This window comes from Parus major, chromosome 17 (assembly GCF_001522545.3).
Source record: "Parus major isolate Abel chromosome 17, Parus_major1.1, whole genome shotgun sequence".
Taxonomy (NCBI): Eukaryota; Metazoa; Chordata; class Aves; order Passeriformes; family Paridae; genus Parus; species Parus major.
In genome coordinates, this window is record NC_031785.1 from 1293623 (window position 1) to 1319516 (window position 25894).

Below are 25894 nucleotides of genomic sequence, written 5' to 3' on the forward strand. Positions count from 1 at the left end.
GCATCTGAACCAACCTTCCCGCCCAGACAGTCATGAGAGCACATGGTATAGGATTGTATCCTGACGGTTCAGGAATATTCCCTGCGAGGGAGACTCCACGCCCTCTCGGGATAATCTGTTGCAGTGCTCGGTCACTCGCACAGTGAAGAAATCCTCCCTCGTGTTTGGGTGGCATTTGCTGTGCATCAGTTTCTGCCCGTTGCCTGTTTTCCTGTGGCTCGGCACCACGAGCAGAGCCCAGTCCTTTCCCTAACGGCTCGCCCAGACAGGCACACACGCCGGCTCCGGGCCCCGCCGCACTACAGCTCCCGGCAGCCCCCGCGCCGTGACTCGGCCGGGGCGCCGCGGCGCGGGCCGGGATGGAGTGAGGGGCGAGCGGCGGACAGAGCGCGGCCCTGCGGCCCCCGCCCGTGTCTCGCTCCGCCCCGGGTCTATGCGGCCCCCCGGAGACCATGGGATCCAGGATCAAGTGAGTGCCCTCCGCAGCTCTCCAGCCCCGCTTCAGGCCCTCGGGAGAGAGAAGGGGACTAGACTTCCCCGCCCTCCCTCCGCTCCGTGTGAGGCCGCGCGGGCGGGACCCCGGCCGAGCCCGCGGGCCTCGGGTTGCGCGAGGAGAGGGAGAAGGAAGGGAAGAGAGCGCTCCCTGCCCCGTGGGCCGGAGGGACGGGCAGGACGGGCCGTCCGAGCCCAACTCCCAACTCCGGGAGCCCGGCGGGACCCTCCGGCCCTGCCCCAGGAGAGGGGCGAGAGGCGACCCTGCTTCACACCAAGCCTGCTGCCCCTCCCGCTCTCAGGGCCAGGCGGGGAGGGCAGTGCAATGTTATCGGTGCAGGCCTGAGGGAGGGTGGGGGTGCTGTGTTGGGAACATCTTCATTGCCAGCACAGCCGACGCGTGTTTCAGGGGTGTGGACGGGTCGAAGGAGTGCAAATTTCTTCGCCCAGGGTAGAGTGTGCTGACGGAAGGACTACAGTCGGGCTGGGAGATAGTCAAAGTGCATTAGCTAAGGGGTTTGGGGGAAGGAGAAGAGTGATGCAAGTGATTGATGTGCTGGGCCTGCAGATCTATGCCTTCAGTGTTGTTTTTTTTTTGAATTTTCATAAAATTGTTGGTTGATTTACCAGTAAGCATTGTTGGTATGTTAGTATAGTCACATTAAAAGTCTCAGTTTATTCTTGTGCCATTCCAGGAAAATTCAGTTTCTCAGACACAGGTAGAGGTGTCATAAAGCTATTGCCAAGCAAGGAGTGCTGACATCTCTGTGTGTGAAAGAGTTATAGAGTGGAGAGACCCAGGTAGATCCTGTTTTATTCAGCAGGTGCTGTTGAGCAATTGTTTTTCCTTCTTGAACACAGTGTTCTTCAGGATTACATTGGGCTTTAACTTTTCCCTTCTTTTGTTTAACTTGAATACAAGACTGGAGGGGACATAGTTTGTGTGATGACACATCTTCATGTTCCCAAGCCCATAGGCTGGATAGATGAAAACATATCTTTTCAGGCATGTGTTTTAGGAAAATGTAAGCGGATAATGAGTGTTTGTAATGATAGCACTGTGGCAATTGGTTTGTTCCAGAAAGGAATTAACGTTCCTTCACTCCTTCCTTCCTTAAGCATACTGTGAGTATGAGTTTTCACCTTTTTGGAGTATGTGTTCTCAACTGTTGCTGCAGAGAAATTAAAGCCTGAGAAACCGGTTAAACTCTTACAAGTAGAATTGAAAACTGTAGGTATTTTGGCAGCAGAGCAGGCTGTATCTCTAACTTTCTCCTTCAGACCCTGCAGCAGTCACCCTTGCTTGGATCACTTCAAGATGGTTAAGATCAAGGCTATGATCTAAAATTACTTCTTATGATGACCTTATCTTAAATCTATTAGAAGGTTGATGCTTACTTTAAATGCAGCTTCTTTTGTGTGCACTCTGCATCTACAAGCTGTGTTTGCTATCTTTGGGTTTGTGATTGCTGATTGGACTTCAGTTGCTTTGAGCAGACTTTGCTAAATGAGAACGTCATCAGGCAGGTGAGCTCCAGCTAGAAACTGGTGTCAGGAAGATGTAGTTTTTAGAAATACTTAGTGCAGCCAGTGGAGTTAAGGACTTTTTCTGTGCAAAGTCTTTCAGTGTGAACTTGTCTTTTAGGACTGTAGATAAAACCCACATCTTTCCCAATCACCAGAGTAACAGAGGTAATAAACCCATGTAAACATTGCTTTTCATTCTTCTTGGACTTTGTGAGAAAGCATTTTGTCCACTGGGTGATTAAGCAACTTTGCCTTGAGCAACACTTAATAAACTGCTTTTTTCCACTTTGGACAGAGCACTGTGCCCAAGCAGTGCAAGGACAAAATTTCAAAACAGTCTTAAAATATATAGAGTGAGAGAGCCTGTCTGTGTAAGAGGCTTTTCTGGTCTGCCTTTCTGAGCTGGATGTTTATTCCAGCAAAGACTTTAATGTTGGTAAGTAACTTCCTTATAGGAACAGGTTGGAAGTGTGAGTGAGAGAACTGTTTGGTGAGTGGGTAGGGTGAGGCACCTTTAGAGGTGTCACCAGTATGTGCTGGAGCCCCAGTAAACATCCAGCAGTCAGATCCCTTGCTTCTTGCAGTAGATTGGTAACTATGAGGGGTATTAAACCACTTGGCACAGGATCCTTGCACACACTGTGATAGACTCTGCATGAAACCTGGGCATAGCTGTCAGTTAGATTTCTGACGGGTGTGTAATAATGAGTCATTTGAGTGAAAGATTGCTTAGAGAAAGGTATCAGTAGCTGCATCAAACTGAAGTGAAAGAAATCAAGAAATTGCCAGCAGTCCTGTGAGCTTTTGGTTCCAGTATAGCTGCAGGCAAAAAAAAAAGCTAAATTGGATGTTTGGTTACAGTGCTGGGTTAATCCTCTGTCGGGCATGGGCACATCTCGTGCCAGGCACTCTGTGCCAGCCAGGTGAGGTAGGACAGGAGCCTGGTTAGCCTGCTGCTCTCACTGCTCAGGAACCTTTGTACTCCATGTTACAGAAAGGATTTCTTATTTATTTATCTTCAATAATGTATCAATATCAATCTGATCAGCAGAATGGCATTGCACTGAAAAAACAGTTGGCATGTCCCTTTCCAGAGGTGACACAATAGATGCCAAGTGTACATCTGGGAAAGCTTTCAGAGATTTAACAGAATGTTTGTTATATACTAAGATGAAATATTATCTACCTAGGGAATACAAGGCAAAAAAAGTTAAATATATAGAAATTAATCAAGCTGTAGTTTCTGAATTGGTGATTACAGGTTTCTGCTAATAATTTATTTTCTGCAAGAGTTGAGCAACTAAGTCTTGTTACAAGACAACTAATTATCAGTCAGTGTCAGACTCCTCTCTTATGCCTCAGTTTCTGTCGTGAGTGCTATTGTATTTTCCTATGTGTACAAAAAGTGCTCCTACACAAAACTGAAATAGGCTGTTGATATGTAAAGTATGTACTTCCAGCCATCCAGCTTCAGAGAAGGGCTTGATGTAATTTTATTCTGAATAAATCTCTTATGGATTGGTAAAAATTATCATTTTTGATCATAAAATGTACATAAATATCTTATTTCAGTGTTAGATTGAATTTCATATTGATTGCTTTGAAACATGTTATTTCTACATCAGAGATTTGAAATAATTCATACAACTAGCATTTATCACATTTCTCATACAGCTCCTTCCTAAGTGTGTTTTTGAAGAAGTATTGCATTTCCTTCTGAAATTACCTAGTTCTCAAATAAATGAGGTACTATGTATTTTTGTACCTCTGTGTCCTATGTATTTTGTTTTCATTGCATCTTATTGTTCACTTGATAAGTGACCATGGGTCTGTAAGTGAATTTTGGGAAGAGGGAAAACTTGGTGTGTGTGTGTTTAAGGCTCTTGTGCTGTGGAGGATTGCAGGGGTTGGGGTTTCTGTGCAATGCACAGGTGATGTTTGACCACAGAATACACATTTCTGATCATGTTTATGCTGTATTTGCAAACTGTATGAAGTCTTATAGTGACTTGTTTCCTTAATGCCTCTGAAAAGTTTTAAAATATCCACAATCCAACAATGACTTCATTCTCATACTGAGGTGTTGGTTGAATGCAGCCTTTAATACTGAATTTCTCACTTGGGAAGCCTACTTTAATTTCATTGTTCATAGAAATAAATGGACATTTGTCATGGAAAATTAAAATACAAAATGTGATGTCTTTTTGTCTGAAAGTTTTGGAATATAGTCTGTGCTCCTGCCAGCTGTGTTAGACAGTGCTTTCACTTAAGAATTTGAACATGGGTTCTAACATAATACTAAAAAGGTGTTTGTTGTTTTAACCATTAGCTGTAAAAATAAAAAGTTTATTAACTTTTAATTAAGGAAACCTGGTGCTAAAAATAAAAACACAAACAAGGAGGGTATGATAAGGCTGCCCAACAATGAGTATGAAAGGAAAAATCCATTTCTGGTGCTCTGTGGGTATCATTCCATCCTCACCCCGTACCAGGACTGTGGAATGGAGCTAAACCCCAGTAGCCGCAGGTTATGTGCTGCAACTTGAGTAGCACAGCAAGAATTATGCAAGTTTGGTTTATATTGCACAATAATAGCTGACTTTGGATTTCTCATAACTTATGAGTGTAGTTTTCTGAAAAAACAGCTACTTAAGACAAATCATTTGGGAACTGGTGGCAAATTAAATTACCATTAATTGAGTTGCGAACCATTGTTGCTCCTGAGAGGTGCTCTGTAAAACCGAGGAGTGTGATCCTGTGCTACTGAAAGCAATGGGAGCTTTTCTGTCAGTTTAAATAGGTGTGGGGTTTGGCTTAGAGCCACTTGAGTTAGGCTAAGTGGGCCTGTGGCATGGTTAGAAATGTTTTCTTTAATCCTTTTGGTGTTAAAGTAGGATTAAAAATAATAGAAATTCTCTGAAGAGTTAAGCTCAACTCCTTGACATGCTTATATGTTTGGTTTGAAATGTTGGGTAAGATGAGTTTAATTTTTTTAAATTATCATTCAGTTAGGAATTCTAGTATGTATATTTATGGGTTTTGTCATTATTTTTGTCCTTAGCTGTAAGGAAGTTACAAACTTCACAAGTAAATTATACCACAGAAATTTTCTAATGTTAGTTTGCATTAACACATAAGAGACAATATTATCACTATACAAGCAGCCATAAATTTGGAACAGTAATTATGCAATTTTGATTCTTGATTTTAACCAGAGAGTCTAAGAATAAAGTGTCACATATTTAGACCTGCAAAATTCTTATTTCATTATTACAGTCTCTTTAATCTTAGTAAAAAATATATGGAGTAGCTAAAATTGTTAGTCAGGAGTTAACTGAAAATATTCTTTCTTTTATAATCACCTGCTGTCTTTACGTGCTCATTATGACATGTAATTCCAGAGCATCACTTAGAGAGTTAAATTAGTAAGAACTAAAAATATACACTAAATGGTTTGTTTGTTTGTTTTGAAGTAGTATCATTAACTTTTTACTTTTACTACTGGTATATTTATAACTCTTGAGCAAAGTAAATCTCTCCTCAAGCATCATTTACATCTTGTAGCTCAATTTGGTATGGTTTTTGACTGTCACACTTATTTCTATGCATCTGGCAAATTTCTGGATTTAAGACACTGGAGTCTCATGAGACCAAACCTTGTGCATTTGTAACATTCACCAGCATGGCCTTTTTTGACAAAGAGGTAGAAATATTTTGACAGGTATTAAAAAGGGGCACTGTCTTCATCCTAAATACAGCCTCTTAAGTTTTTCAGTAGTGTGTGCAGAAAGTGATTTTGCCTCCTCTTGACTGCAGATACTTTTTTTTTCCCCCCTTTTCCTGGGCAAATAGATGTCATGAAGTTGAACTCAAGGGTCACAGTAACGAAAATGTGAATCTGGGTGCTGTTTGTTCAGTGTCGGGACAATGTGACTTTTCAGTTTGGTGAAAAATTTCCAAGACTTCTTTTTTCCTGAAAAAATATCTGTATTTAGCACGTTACAAAGGTCTGATGAGAAATCATCCAAGGCTGTAAATTGAGAAATGGAGATTCTCTAGTTGTCATTGTACTGTGTGCATGCTGAAAACCCTTTCTAACTGCCTCATTGCAAATGCACTTCAATTTCTTAGTGTGCTAAATACCTTCCTTTTGTTTCAGACAAAATCCAGAAACTACCTTTGAGGTGTATGCAGAAGTGACCCACTCAGGAATCAGTTGCATTGGGAAAGGTACTGTTTTGCACAATAGTCCTACCTATTTATTGGCTAAAACTATTATTAAGAACCATATTTTGTGAAAAATATTTAACATTATGCTGTTTTAGCTTTTAAAAGTATCTTAATTACTGGTTCTGTGGAATCTTTTACAGTTAGGACTAAAAATGAGAAATTTATGTTTCTGTACCAGATTGTGGACAATTTTCTTTGACTGTTTTGTCTTTTTGTCTTTTAAAATAGAAATAATTCTTTTCTTGATTAGGTTGAAGAAGTGTTTTCTCAGATGGCTGCTCATGTAAAAAAAGGGTAGTTTTAAACCAAAAATACTCTTAAAACATCTTTTTTGGAATTTGTTTTTAGTTCCTCTTTCTTACTTTTCTACAGAAGTATTTTTATCTGCTCCCAGAATTCTTGCTTTGATCAAATGACTTTATCTGGAAACTAGGCATGGATGCAGTTTATGATTTGGTTAACTGTTTTTACCACTGTTATTAAGTCATAATTACACAAGTATTTTTCTGTAATGTTATTTTTTGTAAGCGTTCCTGTGTTTATGGTAGAGAAGTCCCATAACCACAGAAACCAACATGTAAATACATTTGGGAAGTTTTGATTGCACTTTTATCTCACCTGAGAAACTTGATCAAATAAGCAGGAAAAGCAAAAGTTGAAATTCATAATGCCAAAATTTAGCTCAAGATACTTTTATGAAAGTTCAGTCTCTGGAATGGTACAAAAAGGAAGTTTGGCAAAATGAAATAATTATGATTAGTCAGCATATACTGAAGTAGTGTTTTTTTGTCTTTTAATAAACAATCACATGTGTGGTATCGTGTAATGAACCAATATAAGGGATTTTTGTATTTTATTGACTGGAAAGCCACTTACTTCCTTTTATATCTGTATTTGTTACAGTCTGCGAAAGTCAAATAGCTGCAGCTCCTTCCTTCCCTGCCAAAGCCTCCATAGGAGTTGTAACTGGAATACAGTTTTGGCTTGTCCTACTGCTCTGTGCCATCACAACTATTTGATGGAACTGCAGGAGCCCTTTTAATAACTGGTCTTTGTTTCTGCACATCTGACCTGGATTCTAGTGCCAGAAAATCTGAACAAATTTGACCATAAACATTACATTGTACAGTACTAGTGTCTGGGTATAATCTTCTCTTTGAAGTTTGTTTGCATCCCCCTGCAGGGATTAATTCCCTGCTGTGGGAAGGTGGGTTAAAAAGCACGGAAACTACTTTACAGGTTTTTAATTGGAGAATTTAGTATACATTTTGTTCTATAAACCAACTGATTCTGTGGGAGTTTCACTTAGTTGTGTTTTTAGGATTGTTGTATGCACTTATAGGTGCAAAATCTTCAGAAATTCTTTTTAGGGAGTAAAAGAAGAGTTTTAATAATTGTTTTTACTAGTCATATATTTTGAAGTTACTCTCTCTGAAGAATCTTTTAAGAGATTTTTCCCAACCAATTTTTTTATACTTTAGTGGTATACTTTATTTTCAGAAGCCTTAGATTTGTGTATACCCAAATATTTTGTCCTTCTGTTCTGAATGAAGGTTGTCTGGTTCTCTGCAGCGTCAGCTGTATTTAACAGTTGTATCCCAGGCCAATCATCATTCCAGAAATACACACCTAGAAACCTCCATGTAGTCTGTGTCCACTTTTTGACTGTCTGTTCCATGCCAAAACACTAAGACTACAGATTAACTTTTCTTTTTCTTGCAGTCAGGGAATGTATGTTACATGGCAAGGAGCAGCTACTGTTGACAAAAGCAAAATGCATAAAAAATTGTATAAGAAGCAAATTATCAGTCAGGTTTAAAACTATTTCTCCTCATTTAATTGATCGCAAAATTAACTAAGGCAGCTGTTTCTAGAATAGTGCTGTTGATACTTAAAATGCTCCTTATTCTGGTATCAATCTTCTGACTTGGTCTTGAGGAGAAAGAATTGCTCCAAATCTGTAAATGTCCTAGTGTGGGGGATTGTCTGGTTTGTGTGATGGTAAAACTTGCCTTTATTTTGTTATTCAAGAATTTGTGTAGCTGTCATGGTTTAACCCCCACGCAGCCACCCGCTCCGTCAGCCCTGGTGGGATGGGGGAGCAAATTGGAAAAGTGAGAAAGTAGCAAAGGATGTTAGCCATGTGACTGTGAAGTATCAACTGAAATTTTAAGTTTTAACGTGTTTCAAAGTTCACAGTCAACTGCAGAAGGGAAAAATCTGTTCTGGATTCCATGAAAGATACCAATAAACCAGGCTGAGTTCAATGGAGGGCCACAAAGATGGTGAGTGAGCTGAAGCACTTCAGTATGAGGAGACAGGAGTTCTGGGCTGGGTCATCCTGGAGCAGGCTCCAGGGAAGCTGAGCAGCAGCCTTCCATAGCTGAGGAGTTCCTTGGGATGAGGCATCCAGGCTTGCCAAGTGATGCACGGCAGGAGGACAAGGTGCAGCAACAGCTGAATCAAGAGACATTCTTGTGAATGTGGGGAACCTGTTCACCATGAGGAGTCAAGAATCACACCAGGTCAGTCAAGAGATGTTGTCCTTCTCCATCCTTGGAGGTTTTCAAGACTGAACTGCTTCAAAACCATGAAGAACCTGGTCTGACCTCACACCCGGCCTGTCTTTGAGCAGGAGGTTGGAGTAGAGAACTCCCAAGTGTCGCCCTGAAAACTCAGCTTCTGAGCTTGCTAACATAGTTTTCTAAAGACTTTTCCAGGACAGTAACTGTAAACATAGATATGTGTACATTCTTTCTGTTACACATCTTGTGACGGGCATCTCTCATGGCCAGTGCAGTGAGAAAGTGTTATCCTGACCATCCAATCTCTGGCTGTGGTCAGAAGCCTATAAATCCTGGGAAGAAAAATAAACTCTCTCTTCTCTTCACCACACCTCGACCTATATCTGTGTGATCTATTCAGCACCAGCAGCAACACCCAAGGTCCCTTCCTGCCTCAATTATCCTATCCAGATACTAAGATTTGATTTGTAGAAGTGTAAGCTTCAGGATTATCCGGGGAATATTTTGTACACTTAAGGTACAAAGAGAAAAATTTCATTGAAACCAAAGAAGTTGAAAAAGCAAACAATTTTAATTCCAGTCCAGGCAGAAGTTTGCCAAATCGCAGTGAAATGTGTGAACTGAGTGGAAATGATCACTGGATCAGCTTGCTGTGCTCTCACTGTCCTTTCCCCTCAAGATTGTTTAGAAAGAATGATTGTGCTCAGCATTGTGTATTTTTGGCACATGAAGTCTTTGGTACATTATACAATTCCAGTATTCAGTTGTATTTGAAGGTGGTTTTTGTTTGTTTGTTGAATTCTTAGGTCTTACTTGGAAACTTATGGATTTTTATTACTTAAGTAAATGTAATGTCTTTTTTTTTGAGAACTGTGAAGTAGAAAGCAGGATAGCAACTCTGACCGGCTGTATGAAGATGAATATTTCTTATTAAAAATATATTTCCTTAGGAGAAGACCACACCAAACAATTTTTTTGGCTAATGATTGGTGTTTCAATGGAAGCTGGGAATTCCTCTTTCTGAGAGGACACTTATTTTCCCCGTCTCTCTTTTATTGCCAGTGTACCTATAAAAGCTTTTCTTGTTGTCCTTGGTGTCCTTGGCCAAATTTACTTCTGCAGGGCTTTAGCTTTCCTAACCTGATGCTTGGCTGTTCAAGCAGTTCCTCTGCATTCCTTCCAGGCCATGTTTCCCTGCTTCCACCCTCTGGAAGCTGTCTGTGTTTAGTTTGTCCAGGAGCTCCTTGTTCATCCTTAGAGGCCTCCTGTCCCCTGATTTCCTCTTTGTAGGGATGCAGCTTTAGAGCTTGAATCCTCCTCACCAAAAGTGAGAAGCTGCAAACTAGAATAGAAAGAACAAGAGTCTGTGTTTTTACAGTGACAGTACATGGGATTTATCTAGTGAGAAATCTGTGTTGTGTGTGTCAGGTATAAGTATGTCAAGCACAGGAACTTTGCAAGTCTAATGCTTCTCACCAACTCCCACACATTTACTTTCAGAAAAAGAGAGAAAAATAACCATGGTTTTATTGTAAATGAAATATTTTAGGGAAAATACTGGTTCAAAGTAAAACTAATAAGTTTTGTATCTCTGGTGCATGGTCTTCTCTCATGCAATGTAATTGTTACATGATGTGGATAATTAAAAGTTTTTTATGAAATACTGCTGTTTTACTGGATTTCTCTTCCTATTTTTAATCATTGTGTAAAGGAAGGAAAAAACATTTTATAAGATTGTGATTTTTGTACTTGTCATGGCATTTTGTAATTCTGAAACTTCATAGAAGCTGAGGTAGTAAATTACAATTGGATAAATTAGGTAGATTGTATTGTTTCTTTCACAGAAGAATAACTGCTTCAGCTCACTTTAGCACTCCTAGATAGCCAGTTTTATGCTATAGAGGCATTGTAGAGAAGTGCATTGCAACTGTTTCCTATGTTTTTAATCTCAGCCAGAAGGTTGTTTTGTGCGAGTTTTTTGAGATGCAGAAGTAGAAAGAATCTCCTAGCAAATTTAGTTTAAATGCCTTTATAAAGAAAGTGAAAGCTTACTACTTGTGAATTTTTTCTTTTCACTTTCAAAGCACTTTATGATCTTAAAACTGCTGCAGATCATTCATCAAAAATAGGATGTGACAAATTTAAGGCTGTTGCTGGACCTCAGCCAAAGATTTTCTCTTGTTAGAAAGGGCTGTGAGGAGAATTGTAGTCTGACTGTCAAACTGTTCATATAGCAAAAGAGAATTTGTTAGTCTAAAGTAACCGATCAAAATAGTCTCTGAAGTAAGAGCGTTTGAAAGTAAATGCTCACAAGAGTAAAACACCCCCTACACCCCTGTCTGGGAGGACGTACCATGCTTTTGTGTGGGGTTTTTGTGTTCTTGCCAAAGCAGACATTATAAAAGTATGTCAAATCTGTAGCTTTACCATGTAGTGTGCCAAAAGGCCTTTCTCTCCAAGGACCTCATCTTTCATCTTTTTGTGAGTGTAGCATAAATTCTTGCTGTGTGTTCAAGGAAAAGCTGAAATGGTTTAGTACAGCTAAAGGATTTCTTTCTGAGTGTTTTTTTAAAAAACCATGGTAAGTTAGAAGCCTAAACGCGACCGCATGGACAAAGTGTAAGTATGTTAAAGTTTAACAAATGTTCACTGGATTGGGAAAGGAAATGTAGTTTATGCTACTTCTTTTATGACAGAATTTAAAAGGTCTCGCTGTAAGACTCTCCATGTGCTTCTTTCTTTTCTCGAAAACATACCGCTAAGTTGAAAAGGGAGATGAATCTTAGAAGGAAACTATTAACTCTGAGGTAGTTTATCATTGTTTGAGTGAAAGGATGAAATTTGCATTTGAATTGGCTCCTAGAGTAGCATGTACTACTAATCTTGTTCCTACTAGAAGCTTGTGAGTAGTTTAAGTACTTCCTTCTTTACTTTTCATGTTCTAGCCTTGGGTTGTAATAGCTCTTTCCCTCCCTCCCCCCCTTCCCAGTAGATCACAAATGTATAACTTAAACTAATCGAAGTCCTTAGCTCTACTGGGAGAAGTCACGATGTACTTGGGCCTTAAAATTATTCTACAGTTGTCACTGTGGTTTCTGTGGTAGGACCTTCACAGGTAGAGAGAGCTAGCAGCTTTCTGTCTCTGTCAGGCACACTGCTGCCATTATCTTTTGTCATAGATTAGAATATTACATAGCAGAGCAGTGCCTCCTGTACTGATGAAGGATTTCCTTGAACATAAGCAAAGTTACTGGACTAGGATTAAGTTAAGAGTTGGTTATTCGAAGGTTTGCAAACCTTACCCGTGCACCTCTCAGAGCAGCCTTTATTTTTTTTAAGATGAAAGCATTTTACTGGTTCTAATCTGCTCATTCAGTATTGAGAAATAGATAAAATGCTGAAGGTTTAGAAATATCAAAGGAAGTACAGAATTCAGGTCTCTTTCCATTAAATGCTTTCTGTTGAAGGGGCTGGAATTCTCATATCACAAGTTTTCCTATCCCATCTTTGCAGTGTTGTGTTGCTACACCAAACTTTCTAAGGCAGGATTGGAAAAGTAACCAAACTAAGTAGATAGGTGGTATTTGGGAATTCTAATTCTCCTAAGCTGCTGCTTTGTTTTTCTGTTTCCATTTGATTGCTTTGTTTCTAAGTACAAACAAGGTGGAAGATTTTAACAAAGAGCTTGCTGGGACTGCAGTGTCCGGGTAAGTCAATAGCTCAGTTTGAGCTGTTTTCTGTGAAGACACTTCACAGTTTGGTTTTTACAGTATAAATGAAATACAGAACTCAATTTGAAGAGAAACTCGGCTTATGAAAAAAATACTAGAATCTGTCATTTTGCAAGTCATCATACATTTTATCTCACACATTTTTAGGCATGTTCTTATCTGATAGTACTAGATTGAATAAACCCCCAAACGAGTAATATCAAATCTAGCTGAGTGTTTCTCTGTTGCTGTGAGCTATTTTGTGGGAAGAGAGCTCTTTTTTGGCCTTTTTCCTTCATGCTTTAACTACTTCTGTCTACAGTCTTTCCTATGTCACAAGTATTTACTGATCTGCAGTATATTGCTATGCTGGCACTGTTTTAACTAGAGAGAAAAATTCAGCTCAGAAAGTCTCACTCACAAGACTTTAAACTCTTTTGTTGATTTATATTTTTTTAAAGGAGCTTGACATCTTCATCAAGTTCACAGTGGGCCTGCTTTGTTTGCTTTCTCTTGAATGCTTGATAAGATTTTTCTTCTATTGTTTTGTGCAGCAAGGACAGAACTTGCCATGGCTGAGGTGGTTTTTTTGTAAATCCACAATATGGTCATTGTCTGCTGCTGAATAATTGTGACTGCTTTTTGTACAACCAGAACTAAGGCTTTGGCTGTGAACAGATTCCTTCTTAGCGTGAAAAGAGACTAATCCATGTAAATACAGCCCCAAAATAAAGCTTTACAGAAAAAGGGAAAGGCTGCTAAGCAGGAGGGCAGAGGTCAGCAATTTAACCTTTAACCTAACAAATAAGAAGCATGAAAGTTCCCGAATTGGTTTACAAAGGCAAGCTCCTGTGATCTGTCAGTTTTTCTTTTCATGATAGAGTTGGGTGAGAAAACTGAGTGACAGCTAGTGCCTTTTTAACTGCAGGTTGGAATTAACTGAAACTTTCTAACGGAGGGTTTTTCTAGTGATTCTAACAAATTATTTTCATTCACTGGCTAATACTTAGAGTTTTTCTTGAATTTATAGATGAATCTGAGTGGTTGTTCGTTTTAAAGAGTTCTTGAGAGGCTCGATTTAGATACCCAATACTACTGAAACGTTGAAGATTTCAGCATTTGAAGCATTTAAGAATTTGGTGAAGCACTTGTTGCAATTAACTCTCTCTTACTGTGCTGCTTTAAGAGTATAGGGCTGCTATGCCAGTAACTGCAAAGAGATTGTACTTTGAGCAGAGTCCAAGCGTTGATGTTGAAGGGAGGTGTGTATGTACGAGACTTTTTTTAAGGGAGTAGTTTTAACTCCCTTTAGCTCGTTCTCAGTCATAAGCATTTCCAAGGTAGTTTATTTTTTGGTTGTTCTCAATCACAACAGGTAATCTTGTTAATGAGTGTTAACTTCTGCTCAAAGCTTAGTGCATCTGCAATCAGCAGTTAACGTAGATGCAGACATTGCTGTAAAGAACTTTCAATGCGAGTGTCATTCAGGTGAAAAAGAAACAAAGTAGTAATGACTTTAAAGGAGACTCCCCGGAGATTTAAGAACAGCGACTTTGGGTGGTTCCTTTCCCTGAAGTTAACACGGTCCCGTAAGTGACTGACTGGTCTATCCACTGTTGGATGATGCTTTCTATGAACGTTTTCAATAGAAATACTGGAGTTTAGAATTTGTGTCTGTCTTTAGTCTGCTGTCATGTAGGTTGGTAGTTGTAGCAGAGCACTACAAAGTGCTTTAGAGGCACTTAACAGAGCACTGCTTTAAGTGTGGCACTCAGGCAAAGCAAGTTTGGAGAAGTAAAAGTTGAACTAGATCTATTTTTATTGCTGGTTGTTTTTGTTACAGGAGTTCCTTGCAACAAGAGAATGTAAACTGGAATTCAAAAAGAGGCCTGTCAGAGTGCCCAAGGCAGTACTAGGCTGCCTGCCTTTGGTGTGGTATTTTTTGTCATGAACAAAAAGTGACATTGTGAGGTTTTCCTGTGGTTTTTTGTTGGTTTTGTTTTGTGTTGATTTTTTCTGTTTGTTTGCGGTTTGGGTGTTAGGTTTTTTATAAATTGAAATGGAGTTTAAAAGAGATGATTTGAGGTTAGATTATTGTCAAATACGTATAAAATTAATGCAAGACTATCGTTTTACTTCAGCAGCAGTTGTCAAAACCCAAGGTCAAATCTAAAGAAATCCTGAACTCCACCTTCTGTGCTACCAGAAACAATTTGCACTTAGTCTTTCTGGGGCTAGCAAGTTTGGTAAACCATTCATCAGAATTCCACATGCTGACAGGTTTTTAGCTCCTGGGAATGTGGCAGCGGCCTCAGGGAAGATGATTTTTTATGTCTTTTTTTAAGATGAAAACAGCTTTTTATATACTTTTTAATATTACTTATTTCATGGAAGAGTGAGACAGAAACCAAGGAAGTTGGAACTTCCATGTTGAGGATGATAAGCTTGAATAGAGGGATGGGAAGAGACAAATGATACTGATAATCTGTTATCTGGAATGGACTATAGTCTGAAGAGTTTTTCTGAACACTTTCCTGACTGGAATTTTCACCGTCAGAATTTGTGATGGGATTTTAAGTGGTGGTGAAAGGAATTAGACTCACAAGTCCCATTGCATTCTACAGGTGTTAACTCAATCCCATATTTGGGTCCCCTGAAGAATCATTTCCTTTGAAACTACGCAGTTATGAGTATAAATAGTGGTAATATGACCTCTTCATGAATTTATTCTTACATTATTACACCCCTTAAGTAAATGGCTCTAATTTCTGTCTCTCAGATACTTTGGAGATCCTTGAGATCTTCTGTTCCAAAGATTCTAAAAGCAGATTATCACTCTGTGGAGGAACACCTATCAAAAATACTTAATGCAGACTTGAAGCCGGGTGTGAGAACGTGAAGGCAGAATGGCTGATCGAGCACCGCAGGATGGGCACAGGCAGTCAGGGTGCTGGTGTTTCCTGCTGGTAAGCTGCTTGTTTGGCTCGGTGTTATTTTGGTGGTGTGCTTGTGTTTGTGTGAATCTGACAAGCGGGGAAGGGTCCCAGGAGGGGAGGAGCAGCTCAGGTGGAGCAGAAGCTGGCACATGCTGTAGGATGGGCTGTATGTCTGTAGGACAGAGCTACTCAGTGGGCAAGGGCAGAGCAAATCCTAATAAACAAAACACGGCAGAGGAACAGTAAAATGCAAAAATCCCCAAAACCAAAACACAACCCCCAGAACTTTCTTTGAAATGGGTATGAAATTTTCTTCTGGAGCTGTGTTTCACTTGCACCTAAGTAGTTTCTGGTTTTATCTGGTACTTGTCTGTTGGTCATTGACTCAGTTTAATTTGAGGAGTTTATCAAACACATAAAAAAGATTCATTAGAGTAAATAACCCTCTCTTAAAGCTGTAACCTCTGTCCACAAATGCATTAACATTCATACTTTTTTTAATGTTTGCTACAAAATAATATATTGATCTCCACTTATTCCATTTTATCTAGAGGTGATCCTGGCACACAGAAAAGCGTTATAAATATGCTTATTTTGCTCCATTGTGATTAAATTCCTTCTACACTATGGATCAGGTTATACTTGCCCTGTGTATTTGTGGCTTAAGGCCTTCTGTTTGTGATGATCCATCATCTTCTTTTGTACACAGTAGTGGTAAAAATTGTTTCTCATTTGTGTTTGGGAAAATTTACTTGGAAATTATTTGCTAAAAATATCTACCACTACAGTGTATCACAGTTTGCATCAATATGGTGTAATTAAAGATACCTCTTTAAGGTATTTTCTGCTGGAAGGAATTAGCATGATAAAACAGAAGTGTGCAGCTTTCTGTGTACCTTGGCAGTGTTCATAAACAAGAATAGATGTAGTGAGTAAATAGAATTATTTAACTTGTTCAGTATTTTATTCCTTAATGAACCATAGAGGTAAAGAGTAGTAAATCTCACAATTTGCCATCCCTCTTGCATGGATGGCAAAAGCGTGTTTTGTTGCACTTCGAAATACTAAATGTGGCATCCAGCAATAGTTACTACAGCTTTTCATTTTGATATATTTCTTGATTGCTTTGCTCTACACCAGCCATGGGATTCTGTCCTTCACTGAGTCATCTTGAAACAATTCTCTATCTAGACTAAATCCTTAGAATACAGTGAGTATCAATCACATGGACAATTAAAATTAAGTATTGACATGTTTTTAAAATAGTCATACATCTCAATTTTGTTTATCTCAAAGTTTTAAAAACCTAATGACCTCATTGCAGCTCGACTATAATTACCATGTTTAAACTTCTATGCATTTTTTAGTTTAAACAGCCTTTGTGTTTTTTTAAACCAAAAGAAAATTAATGAGAAGAGACAAAGAGACATCAAAGAGGTTTTCCCTCTGATTGCAGTGTTAGAAGTTTTGCCTGAAAATAGGTTACATTTCTTCTGTTTTCAGCTGAATCCTCATTAACTTTACATTTTAATGATGTCCAGAGCAAATTATACGATTATGGTAGATGCCTTAAAGGGAAGCTTAAAGGACACCTTTTTAATGTTTGTTTCTTTATTGGTGGCAGTATTTGCACCAATATTATAAACAGTGTTAGACTGCTGAAAGTAATTCCAAAACATATCAAAAATATATTCCATTTTTGCCATATATGTAGTATGAGTGTCTTAATTTAATATTTAACACAAATGGAGCATGTTATGGGGAGATCTTCATCTTTGCAGAAGAAAAATGTAAATCAGATCCTTTGAAAGAGTTTACAAATTACTTGTGCATCTTCTATTCAGTTTTATTTATAATGATCAAGTAAAATGGAGACAGATGATTTAACAAAGTCTTGGAATTGTTTCGTTTTCTTGAACCTTCCATGGAAACAATAGTTGAAATGTTAATAAAGTGCTAGTTTGTATTTTTACAAAGACAAAAAACATTATTGGGGGAGCTTGGTGGAATTTCAATTCATTCTGTTTGGAGGAACTTTAATAATGGCAGTTCTGTGTTCTAATGTACTTCTACTAAAAATTAATATTGTATAACTTTCTAGATGAAGAATTGTGTTATATCAAATGCAGCAACAAAACCTTGTATTCAGTGCACCTTAAACAAGGTTAACTGGAATTGACAATAGCTGGAATGGAATTTGGAGTTCAGAATGAAATACATCATTTCTGACTGTAGATCAATGGAAAGTTAAAGCAAAAGATCTTGTGAAAAGTGGGGTCTTCCCTTTCCCTGTCCTGATATGGGGTGACTGTGCTTTATGAATAGAACCTTTAATTTTCCTGTGCTGGACTCCAGTCAACACATTTTTGGGAGTTGGGATTATGACAAGGGGATGGGAAGAAGTAGGAGTGTGACAAAGTACAGGTGCAAGGTAGGACTCAAAAGCCAGCTGACATAGTGAAATGTTTCCATTTATTTGGATTTTTCATCACTGATTATAGACTACTGTGTCTTGATGGAAGCATTTGTGCCTGTCATTAATAATCATTGAATAAAGCAGGAGTTGTTAGACAAAAAAAACCCAAGCTTAGCCTTTCCATTTCAGTATGATTTTACATCTTCTGTTTCATGTTAATTTTCTGTAGAAACTCTTCAGAAATCTAAGTTGTTGTGATTGTCTGGGAGTCGTTACAGACCCAAACTGCACATCCAGCTTGGTGGACTTTAGGTGATATTGTGTTAGAAAATGGGTTTGGGTCTTTCAAAGGTTTGGCTCTCTGCAAGTGGGAAAACAGCTGTTGAAAGCCATGGTTTAAGTTCCTAGTTAATCTTAAGTCTTCTAGCTTTGATACCTGCTAATGTAACTGTAGTTTGAAGATGGTGTCACTAAAGGAAATAAAAGTTGAGTGCAATTTCCTGCTTTTTCTAATCTTAATTTTATAATTCTCCGAGAATTTACCATCTTCAGTTGAGATGCAAAATAAAAATACTGATTAATAAACTCAGGAAGATACAGATTACTAACTTCTGGCTGACAGAAAGATGTGCATGTTATTTTTGTTTCTTGGCAAGAAGGATCTTGTATGGAATCATATTAGCGCTGAAAACATGCAATGTTCTTCCTGGTAACTTGTTCTCCAAGTATTTGCAGTGTGGCTGTTTCCAGCCAGTTATGTGTTAATGATAGTGCAAGGCTGAAGCATTCCAATCATTCATATGCCTGTCCTCCCTTTCTCATAAGGGTTTCTTTGCTCAGGGTTTTTGCCTTATTCCTTTTGCTTTGTTGTGGTCAATTCAGTCGGTATAATAGCAGAGACACTGGCTTTTTTCCCCTTTTTTTTTCTTTAATAAAGAGTTATGTTAGAGATATACTATAACAGAGATAAGAGCTATTTATGTCCTAAGCTATTGATTTTTAATTAATGTTGCCTGGGCTCATGCATGTTGGCAGAATTGCTAACAGCTTGTGGCATTTTTTAATTCACATCTTCTTTTTTGGTATTTTGACAGTGTCATTCATATCTCATGAAAAAGTACCTCGTCAGGTTAAATGTGTTAAAACACCGAGCAAAAAAAAAAGAGGAGAGAATGGAACATAGGGCTGCCTAGAAACCTTGATCCATTGCCAAAGTATTTAAACAATTTAGTGTTTTGGTTTTCTAGCTCCAAGCTGCTTCTCAAATCCCTTGCTAATTAATCCAGTTAATTCTTTGTAGACTAACTGTATGCAGGGCTTTTTCTTGGGCCTCTATCGCTGAGAACCCTGTTTTGTTTGAAGCAAATCTAAGCTCTGTTATAAAGGTTGTAGTAATAACGTGAGTACTTGCAGATGTAAATACAGTGTTTTGAGCCATTTTCAAAGGAGTTGTGTTTGTGTGGGTAACTTCTAATTTAATCTTTCACGTTTGAAAATTAAACATATATACTTGTATAAAAAGATGGAGAGAACTTTATCATTAGTTTGGTCACTTAAGAAAAGGCTGTGGAGCCTCTATGGAACAATTATGGCATGGGACTTTGTTATTGTGGTACTAGAGTTAGTGATATATGTTTATTTTTCAACAAGTAAATTGTGCTAAATGTCATTAATTTCTGTTCTCAAAAAAGGGTGTTTGAACATAACACAAATAAGAGTTTAGCAAAAAGGAGAGTTTTTAGAAATGGCCTGTTGATGCTTCAGATTCTTCTGATGAGAGTACAGCAGTGGTATGAATACAAACCTGGAGAAAGCAGCTGGGAAGCAGAGAGCTTAGAAACCAGATTAGACATGGAATGAGATGAGGAGAACAGAGAAGTTACTGCTCAAGGTGTGCTGGTGTGTGGTGAGAGCCACCCCAGCTCTTTAGCTTCCTTCTAGTTTGTCAGATTTGTGAGAACAGCATCCCACTCCCAGAGTCGATGGCCAGCTGCACTTCAGCACTGCCTGGATCATCAGCCTGTCGAGAGAGGTTGTACAAGTGGATTCAAGTTACAGTTTTAGATTACCTTAGGAATTGGTAGTGAGGGAAAAAAGATTATTTTTAGCAAATCTGCTGCTAAGGGTGACCAGATTGAAACTAATCTGCAGAGCTTTGAAAAGGGATGAAAGTTTAGTTGGGAGTTTGTGGTTTCTAAAAGCAGGGCAAGGGAAAGAGAAAGGAAATTAGTGAAATTGCTGGGTTTATATATGCCTGATTTCCAGGGCTGTGACATTGTTATGAAATGTTCCTGCTCAGAGCTGGACTACTCTCTCTCCCAGGAGCATTTTGATAGCTGGATGTATGTTCTCATACATTTTGGAAGTATCAAGTGTCTGAAAACATTTTTTGCGGTTAAAAATCCTTTTGACACCCTTGCATTTCCTACAGTAGCAAAAATGTTTTAAATTTTTTTAGTGAGATGATAGATTTCCTTTCTAGCTGCACTGAATATCAGTGAACTCCTCTTTATCTAAACCAAATTTTTCTTCCAAGCCAACAGACTGCTTTAAATGTACTAAATTTACCTTCACAGAAACCTTTTTGTTCCAGCATTGCACACAGCATAGTGAGCTTTGCTAATAGTAGCTGAAAGCATTGCAGCCACGAGCTAGGTCAGTCCTGCAAGTGTCAATATATCCATGGCTCTGTTGTGCTGCCTGATGCTGTCCAGTTAATGAACTTTCCTCCCAAAGAGAGAAGTCACTCTGAGCAGCTGAACATGTAGTGATTTTGTTTTTCTTTCATGTCACGGTCATTAGCTCCATGAGATGTATTTTTCCATGTTAGGACCTCCTTCCCCTCTCCCTCTCTAAGTTTTGAATGGTGTTCAAGAAGTTCAGCTTCTGTCATCAACATTTCTGACTCCACAGAAATGTTTTGCTGGGGTGCATGTTGAATGCTTTTCCTGTTCTTGTAAACTTTCATTTAATGCTTTAGTTGAAGGCTTTCATGGCACTCAGTAGTGCTGCAGCCTTAGGTGAGGCTCACTGTGACCAATCTCTGGTTTTTTGGTTTTTTTAACTGAATTCCAGCTTACCTGTTCTTACAGATTTTTACTGTTTTACCATTTTGGTAGAATGGGCAGCATTAATAAGAGTGGTGAGTTGAAAAAAGCATGTTGCATGGCTGAAGCTGGAACAGAAAGATGAGGCTCAGTACTGAAGAGTGCAAGGCCAAGTTCTGAAGTGTCCCAATAAAAATAATTATTGCTGGTTATTAGGATCTTTTATTATATGAGCTTGCACACCTCAAAGCTCAGGAGCGCATTGGTGACCATGGAAGCTCTTGGTCAGTTCTGTTTCATAGCCCAGGTTCCTGGGGTTGTCAGGGTGGTGAGGGTGAAGCTCTAAGTGTGTGGCTACACTGGAAAAGCTACAACCAGAGCACCACTATGAAATCAGCTCCCCAGAAATACTCATGAGGTTTGGCTGTCCTTTGTTGATAAGGACATGGATGAATCAGATTTATGGTATGACAGATAAGCTGTGTCTTACTGCACGTGCCCAAAAGCATTTGTGGTGACATCTCCACTGCAGGGACCAATGGAATCGAGGATGACGTTCTCAGCGTTTCATCTTTGATGGAATTGGTTGTTTTATTTCAGTGCCATAATGAATCACTAAAGCATCCTGAGCTAAGCAGAGATGCACTAGCAGAAGGCATCAAACCCCAGCTGATGGTGCAACTCTGTTTTCTCTGGACTGTGCAGTTGCTGTGCCCAAGGTTGCCCTCAGAGAGTATTTGTGCAATTGGTGACAGTCTGGGAGCAGTGCTGCTCCCCTGCAATAACACACGGGCACTTGGAGACTGGAAACAGTTGGAGACTATCAATATTGAGAGTATGTAAGTGGGGTCAGAGTTTGAAACATTAGAAAGTTACATAGCTTGAGGCTTAGAAATCAGTATTCACTGTTGCATGTGTAACAAAGAAGGTTTCTCTCTGTAGTTTGGCCAATTATCCACTTGGTCAAGAGAAGGGTTGTTGTTTTTCCTTCCTTAGTACAACACTTCAAGAACTTGGTTGGCTACAACACTTCTGTTCCACGTCCTTTTTCAGTCAGTTCAGATGAAACCTGATCTGTGGCAGTCATATCTCAATAAATGTATTTCTGCAGTGCTTTATGTCTTTCTCTGACAATATCTGAAGTTATTGTGGTTCGTGAAGTTTGGGAGGAAGTTTTTCAAGAGTTAAGCAATTGTAAAATGTTCTCTAAGACATAGAAAATATAGGTTATTACCAAATATAAATGGCCATATTATCATTAAAGCTAAACCCCAAAATGACAAAAATAAAGCAGCTTGGAAAATGTTTATAAAACTCAAAGTATTTTTTAGTAGTGAGAAGCCTGGCAGTGTGTTGGAAAATACTGTTTGTTTTCATTAGCAATTCCTTTAGGGTTTTTTATGCAGTTGATTGATTGCTATGGCCACATTATGGTTTTATGCAAGTTCCTTATAATCCACTATTGCTAGAAAGCCATATGAAATTAAAATGTTAATTCTGGTTTTCTTCAGAGCAACAACCAAGTTGAAAGTTATTTGGTTGACACAGGAAAGTAGAAAATGTGACAATACATAAAAATTTCTCTTAAAATTAATGGAATAATGATTTTTTAAAATGGAGGTGCTTAGTATGCTAATTAATACTATTGGGTATTAATTCAGCTGGCTATGAGCTCTAATTTTATCAAACATAACTTTTATTTTTGCTGCTGTACAAAGTGAGCTTAGAGAAATTGTTTTGGGTGCTTGGCCTTTCTGCAAAAGCAGGAATCTCGGGCCAGCAGAGAGGCATTCAGAAGCCATCTGAAATACATGTCCTGTAAATATTAAGGAGGTGACTGTTTCTTGTAAAACTGTCAAAGTTCTGGTTGATTTCGTCTTAGCCTGAGAATTTGCATTCTGAAAATCTAAGCTAATAGATTTAGACAATCACTGCTTGTGTCTAGTATTGTTAAACTCTAGATGATGCACTAATTTGAATTAATTAAATAATCAGGATTAATTTTTGCTGCATGCTAGATGTGATAAAGGTTTCTTTATTTTTTTTTTCTTGCTTGCTTCTGGGACTTTTAGAAAAATCTTAGCTTGTAAATCCTTCTCTGCATGGTATTGGCACTTCCAGACTGTCACATTTAAATCAGAGCCTGAAATATTAGTTAACTGGTTCTTTCATATTCCCAGGACAAGGAGGGCTTGCCAGCTGCTGTGGAAGTGGGGAGACTGTCACCAGGCAACTCTGCTGTCTCAGAATATAAATACAAAGAGGCAGGAGAGAAACAAATTCAGTATTCATGGCCTGAGCACTTGAAACACATCTCTATTAAATTTATAGAGTGTCAAAAAGGTTATGAGAAAAAAATTCTCTGATCAAACACAAATAAATTAAAAAAAATTATTAAACCCAAAAAAAGCCTGCTTAAAGTAGGTGTTCCCATTCAACTTCTGTGTTTAAACTCTTTTGTATAATTATTACAGGCAGCCTGTAAAATGTTTCAAAACACTTCGTATTTCATTTTGTAAGCCAGGCTTTGTGGATTTCTTGACCATTGAAGTACGATTTTACCTAATTATAATTTTTGCAAGTTTTAGCTGCTGTGTAATTTGCTGACTAAAATTACAGGGGGAAAAGAGAATTAAAAATATAATCTATTCAAAATTTGCAGTTTGCAGGACTCCTGGAGTTTGGCTTCGATTTGCAGGAATAGTACATTTCTGGGTTGGTTGAAGAACAGATGGTTATCAAGAGAAATATCCCCTTAAGTGCACAGTAAAGCAAACTCAAAAGATTCATCAACCGTGCTTTAATGCGGGCTCGAGGTATCACCAAAGTCATTAACCAGTGCAGAGAAAAGATCTGAAGACTTCAAATGAAGATGGGAGAAACATGTAACAAACAGGACTCGAAATAAGTACTTATTTTGTCTTCTGGTTTTGATCTGTTATTTCAGTTTTAGCTCTATCCTTTTGCTTATACTTCTAGCTTTAGTTCTGTCAGTATCCGTAGTTTAAAAATTCATCTGGTCTGAAAGCTTCCTGCTCTTCTTTGTAAAGAAATAATTCTGAGTTTGCTGGTCACTGAAGACATCTTGTGCTTTCCAATGTCCCCCTACTCTTAGCAGTTTAGAATGTTAGCAATAGACATTAATCTGCACCATTATACAAATGGGTTTTGTAAAACCCATAAAAATATTGTGGTATAGATGAAACAAAAAAACTTAAGAATTTAATAGAGAGATATTTCCCCAATTGTATTTCATATTTTGAACACTCTGCTTGCACCATAACTGTTTCCCAGCTTCCATTAAAAGAATTAGTAAGGTTTTGATTAAACCTGGCCCATTTCATATGAGAGTCCGAGGGAGTAAATAATAGCAGTTAAGATGGAACACGTTGCCTTATGAGAGGGTCTGACTAAATGCTCTGCACGTGGCAAGCTGGGCAGTTCAGCAACTTGACGTGACACCGAATAATTGATGAGGAAAGCAATGGAGCCTCTTCTGTTTGTAAAAGGCAGTGAGTGTTTTTCCTGTCTTCTTATCCGAGAAGTGAGTGTTGTTTCTGTTTATTTAACACAATTGTAAAGTGAACCAAGACCCCTTTAGATGGAAAGTTGGTTTGTCTACTAGAAACAGTGACAGTCTCATATTTAACGTTTACTCTGAATGGCTTATAAAGCTTCTGCTGGTCTTGTGCCTGCACTGGAAACCTGGTGTGGGGGGATCAGCAACCTGGTGTGAGGGGATCAGAAACCTGGTGTGCATCCCAGGTGTGAGGGGATCAGCAACCTGGTGTGAGAGGATCAGCAACCTGGTGTGAGAGGATCAGCAACCTGGTGTGAGAGGATCAGAAACCTGGTGTGAGAGGATCAGAAACCTGGTGTGCATCCCAGGTGTGAGGGGATCAGAAACCTGGTGTGCATCCCAGGTGTACGGACAAAACTCTGACAACCTGTGCCAGTTCTTGTGTTGTTTGAGCTGTTACCTCTCTTCACCTCTTCATTCTGGAGAGCTGTGTATTGCCTTAAGTAAAGATCTGCAAGAAAATCTGTAGCTTAACCTGCTTTTTTCGGGGAGGATTTTTTAAAATCCACATATAAGATGTTGCTGAACACTGCCAAAGAAAGTTTTGTTCCTCACTGCCCCTCTGGCTCTTGATGTGTTAATAATACAAAAACAATTATGGAAATCACAGTGATTTGCTTAATCTGTTCTGATTTTCTCCCTTCCTTCCTGTTTCCTATGATGTATATTTTATACTGCCTTTGCTCTCAGTCTTTCCTGCTTTCGCATCCCTTTACTGAAATCTGAACAGCATATTGTGTGTGAGTTACAAACATTATATTATGTTTCTAGATTAAACTGTTGTGAAAAGCATTTTCATGTTACCAGTGAGGTTTTTGGCACTTGCAGGGCAGGCTTCCAAATGTTCTCTTAAAGACAGAGAGGCAAAGTTGTGTGTTTTTTGTGACATTCCTGTCCGTGCCTTGTGCACAGCAGCTGATGCAGCAGTGCTGGCTGGTTCTCTCAGCTGCGCTTGGCAGGGATGCGCAGAGCCCTCGCTAACTCCTTACTGCAGGGCCCTGCCCACCCGCTCAGGCCCAGCCTGGCACAGGGATAGAGCCTGGGGCTGGTTTGGTTGTGCTGTGATCTGCTAGGTGAGGAGGTTGATTACAAGCTCCTCTCACGTGGGTTGTGTGTTTGAGTGTGGAACCTGCTGTGGGCTCTCGTTGTGCTCAGTGACACCTCAGGCTGATGTCGGTCACACGTGGTGGTGCTGGCAGCGGGCTCGTGTGACGGGGTGTAAGACTTTCTTGCAGAACTTTCTTTTGTATCGTGATTGTTTTCTGACTTGCACACTTTTAGAATAAAGTGCACTTTAAAAGTAAAAGATTGAAGGCTTAAACCTGTATATTAAATAAAAATGGAATTTTTTATTCCATATGTATTTTGTGCCAGAACTTGTTCTGAGGTTTCGTGTCTCTCTTCTTGTGTATGTGTAGGTTTTTTTTCTTT

At 38.9% G+C, this 25894-nt stretch overlaps 1 protein-coding gene across 9 annotated transcripts in view; it reads left to right on the forward strand.

Moving 5' to 3' along the window:
* The first annotated feature begins 320 nt into the window (after positions 1–320).
* Positions 321–25894, forward strand: part of DENND1A (DENN domain containing 1A) — a 154054-nt gene continuing 128480 nt past the window's right edge. For 2 of the 9 annotated variants that reach the window (XM_033518416.1, XM_033518417.1), the window contains exons 1-2: positions 909–1617; positions 6179–6249. In XM_033518416.1, the coding sequence (XP_033374307.1) occupies positions 1439–1617; positions 6179–6249 (250 nt within the window). In that variant the 5' untranslated portion in view covers positions 909–1438. Of the gene's footprint in view, positions 470–891; positions 1618–6178; positions 6250–15263; positions 15451–25894 lie in introns of those variants that run through there. The other 7 variants (XM_033518419.1, XM_033518418.1, XM_019008418.2 and 4 more) reach the window with 6 other exon arrangements.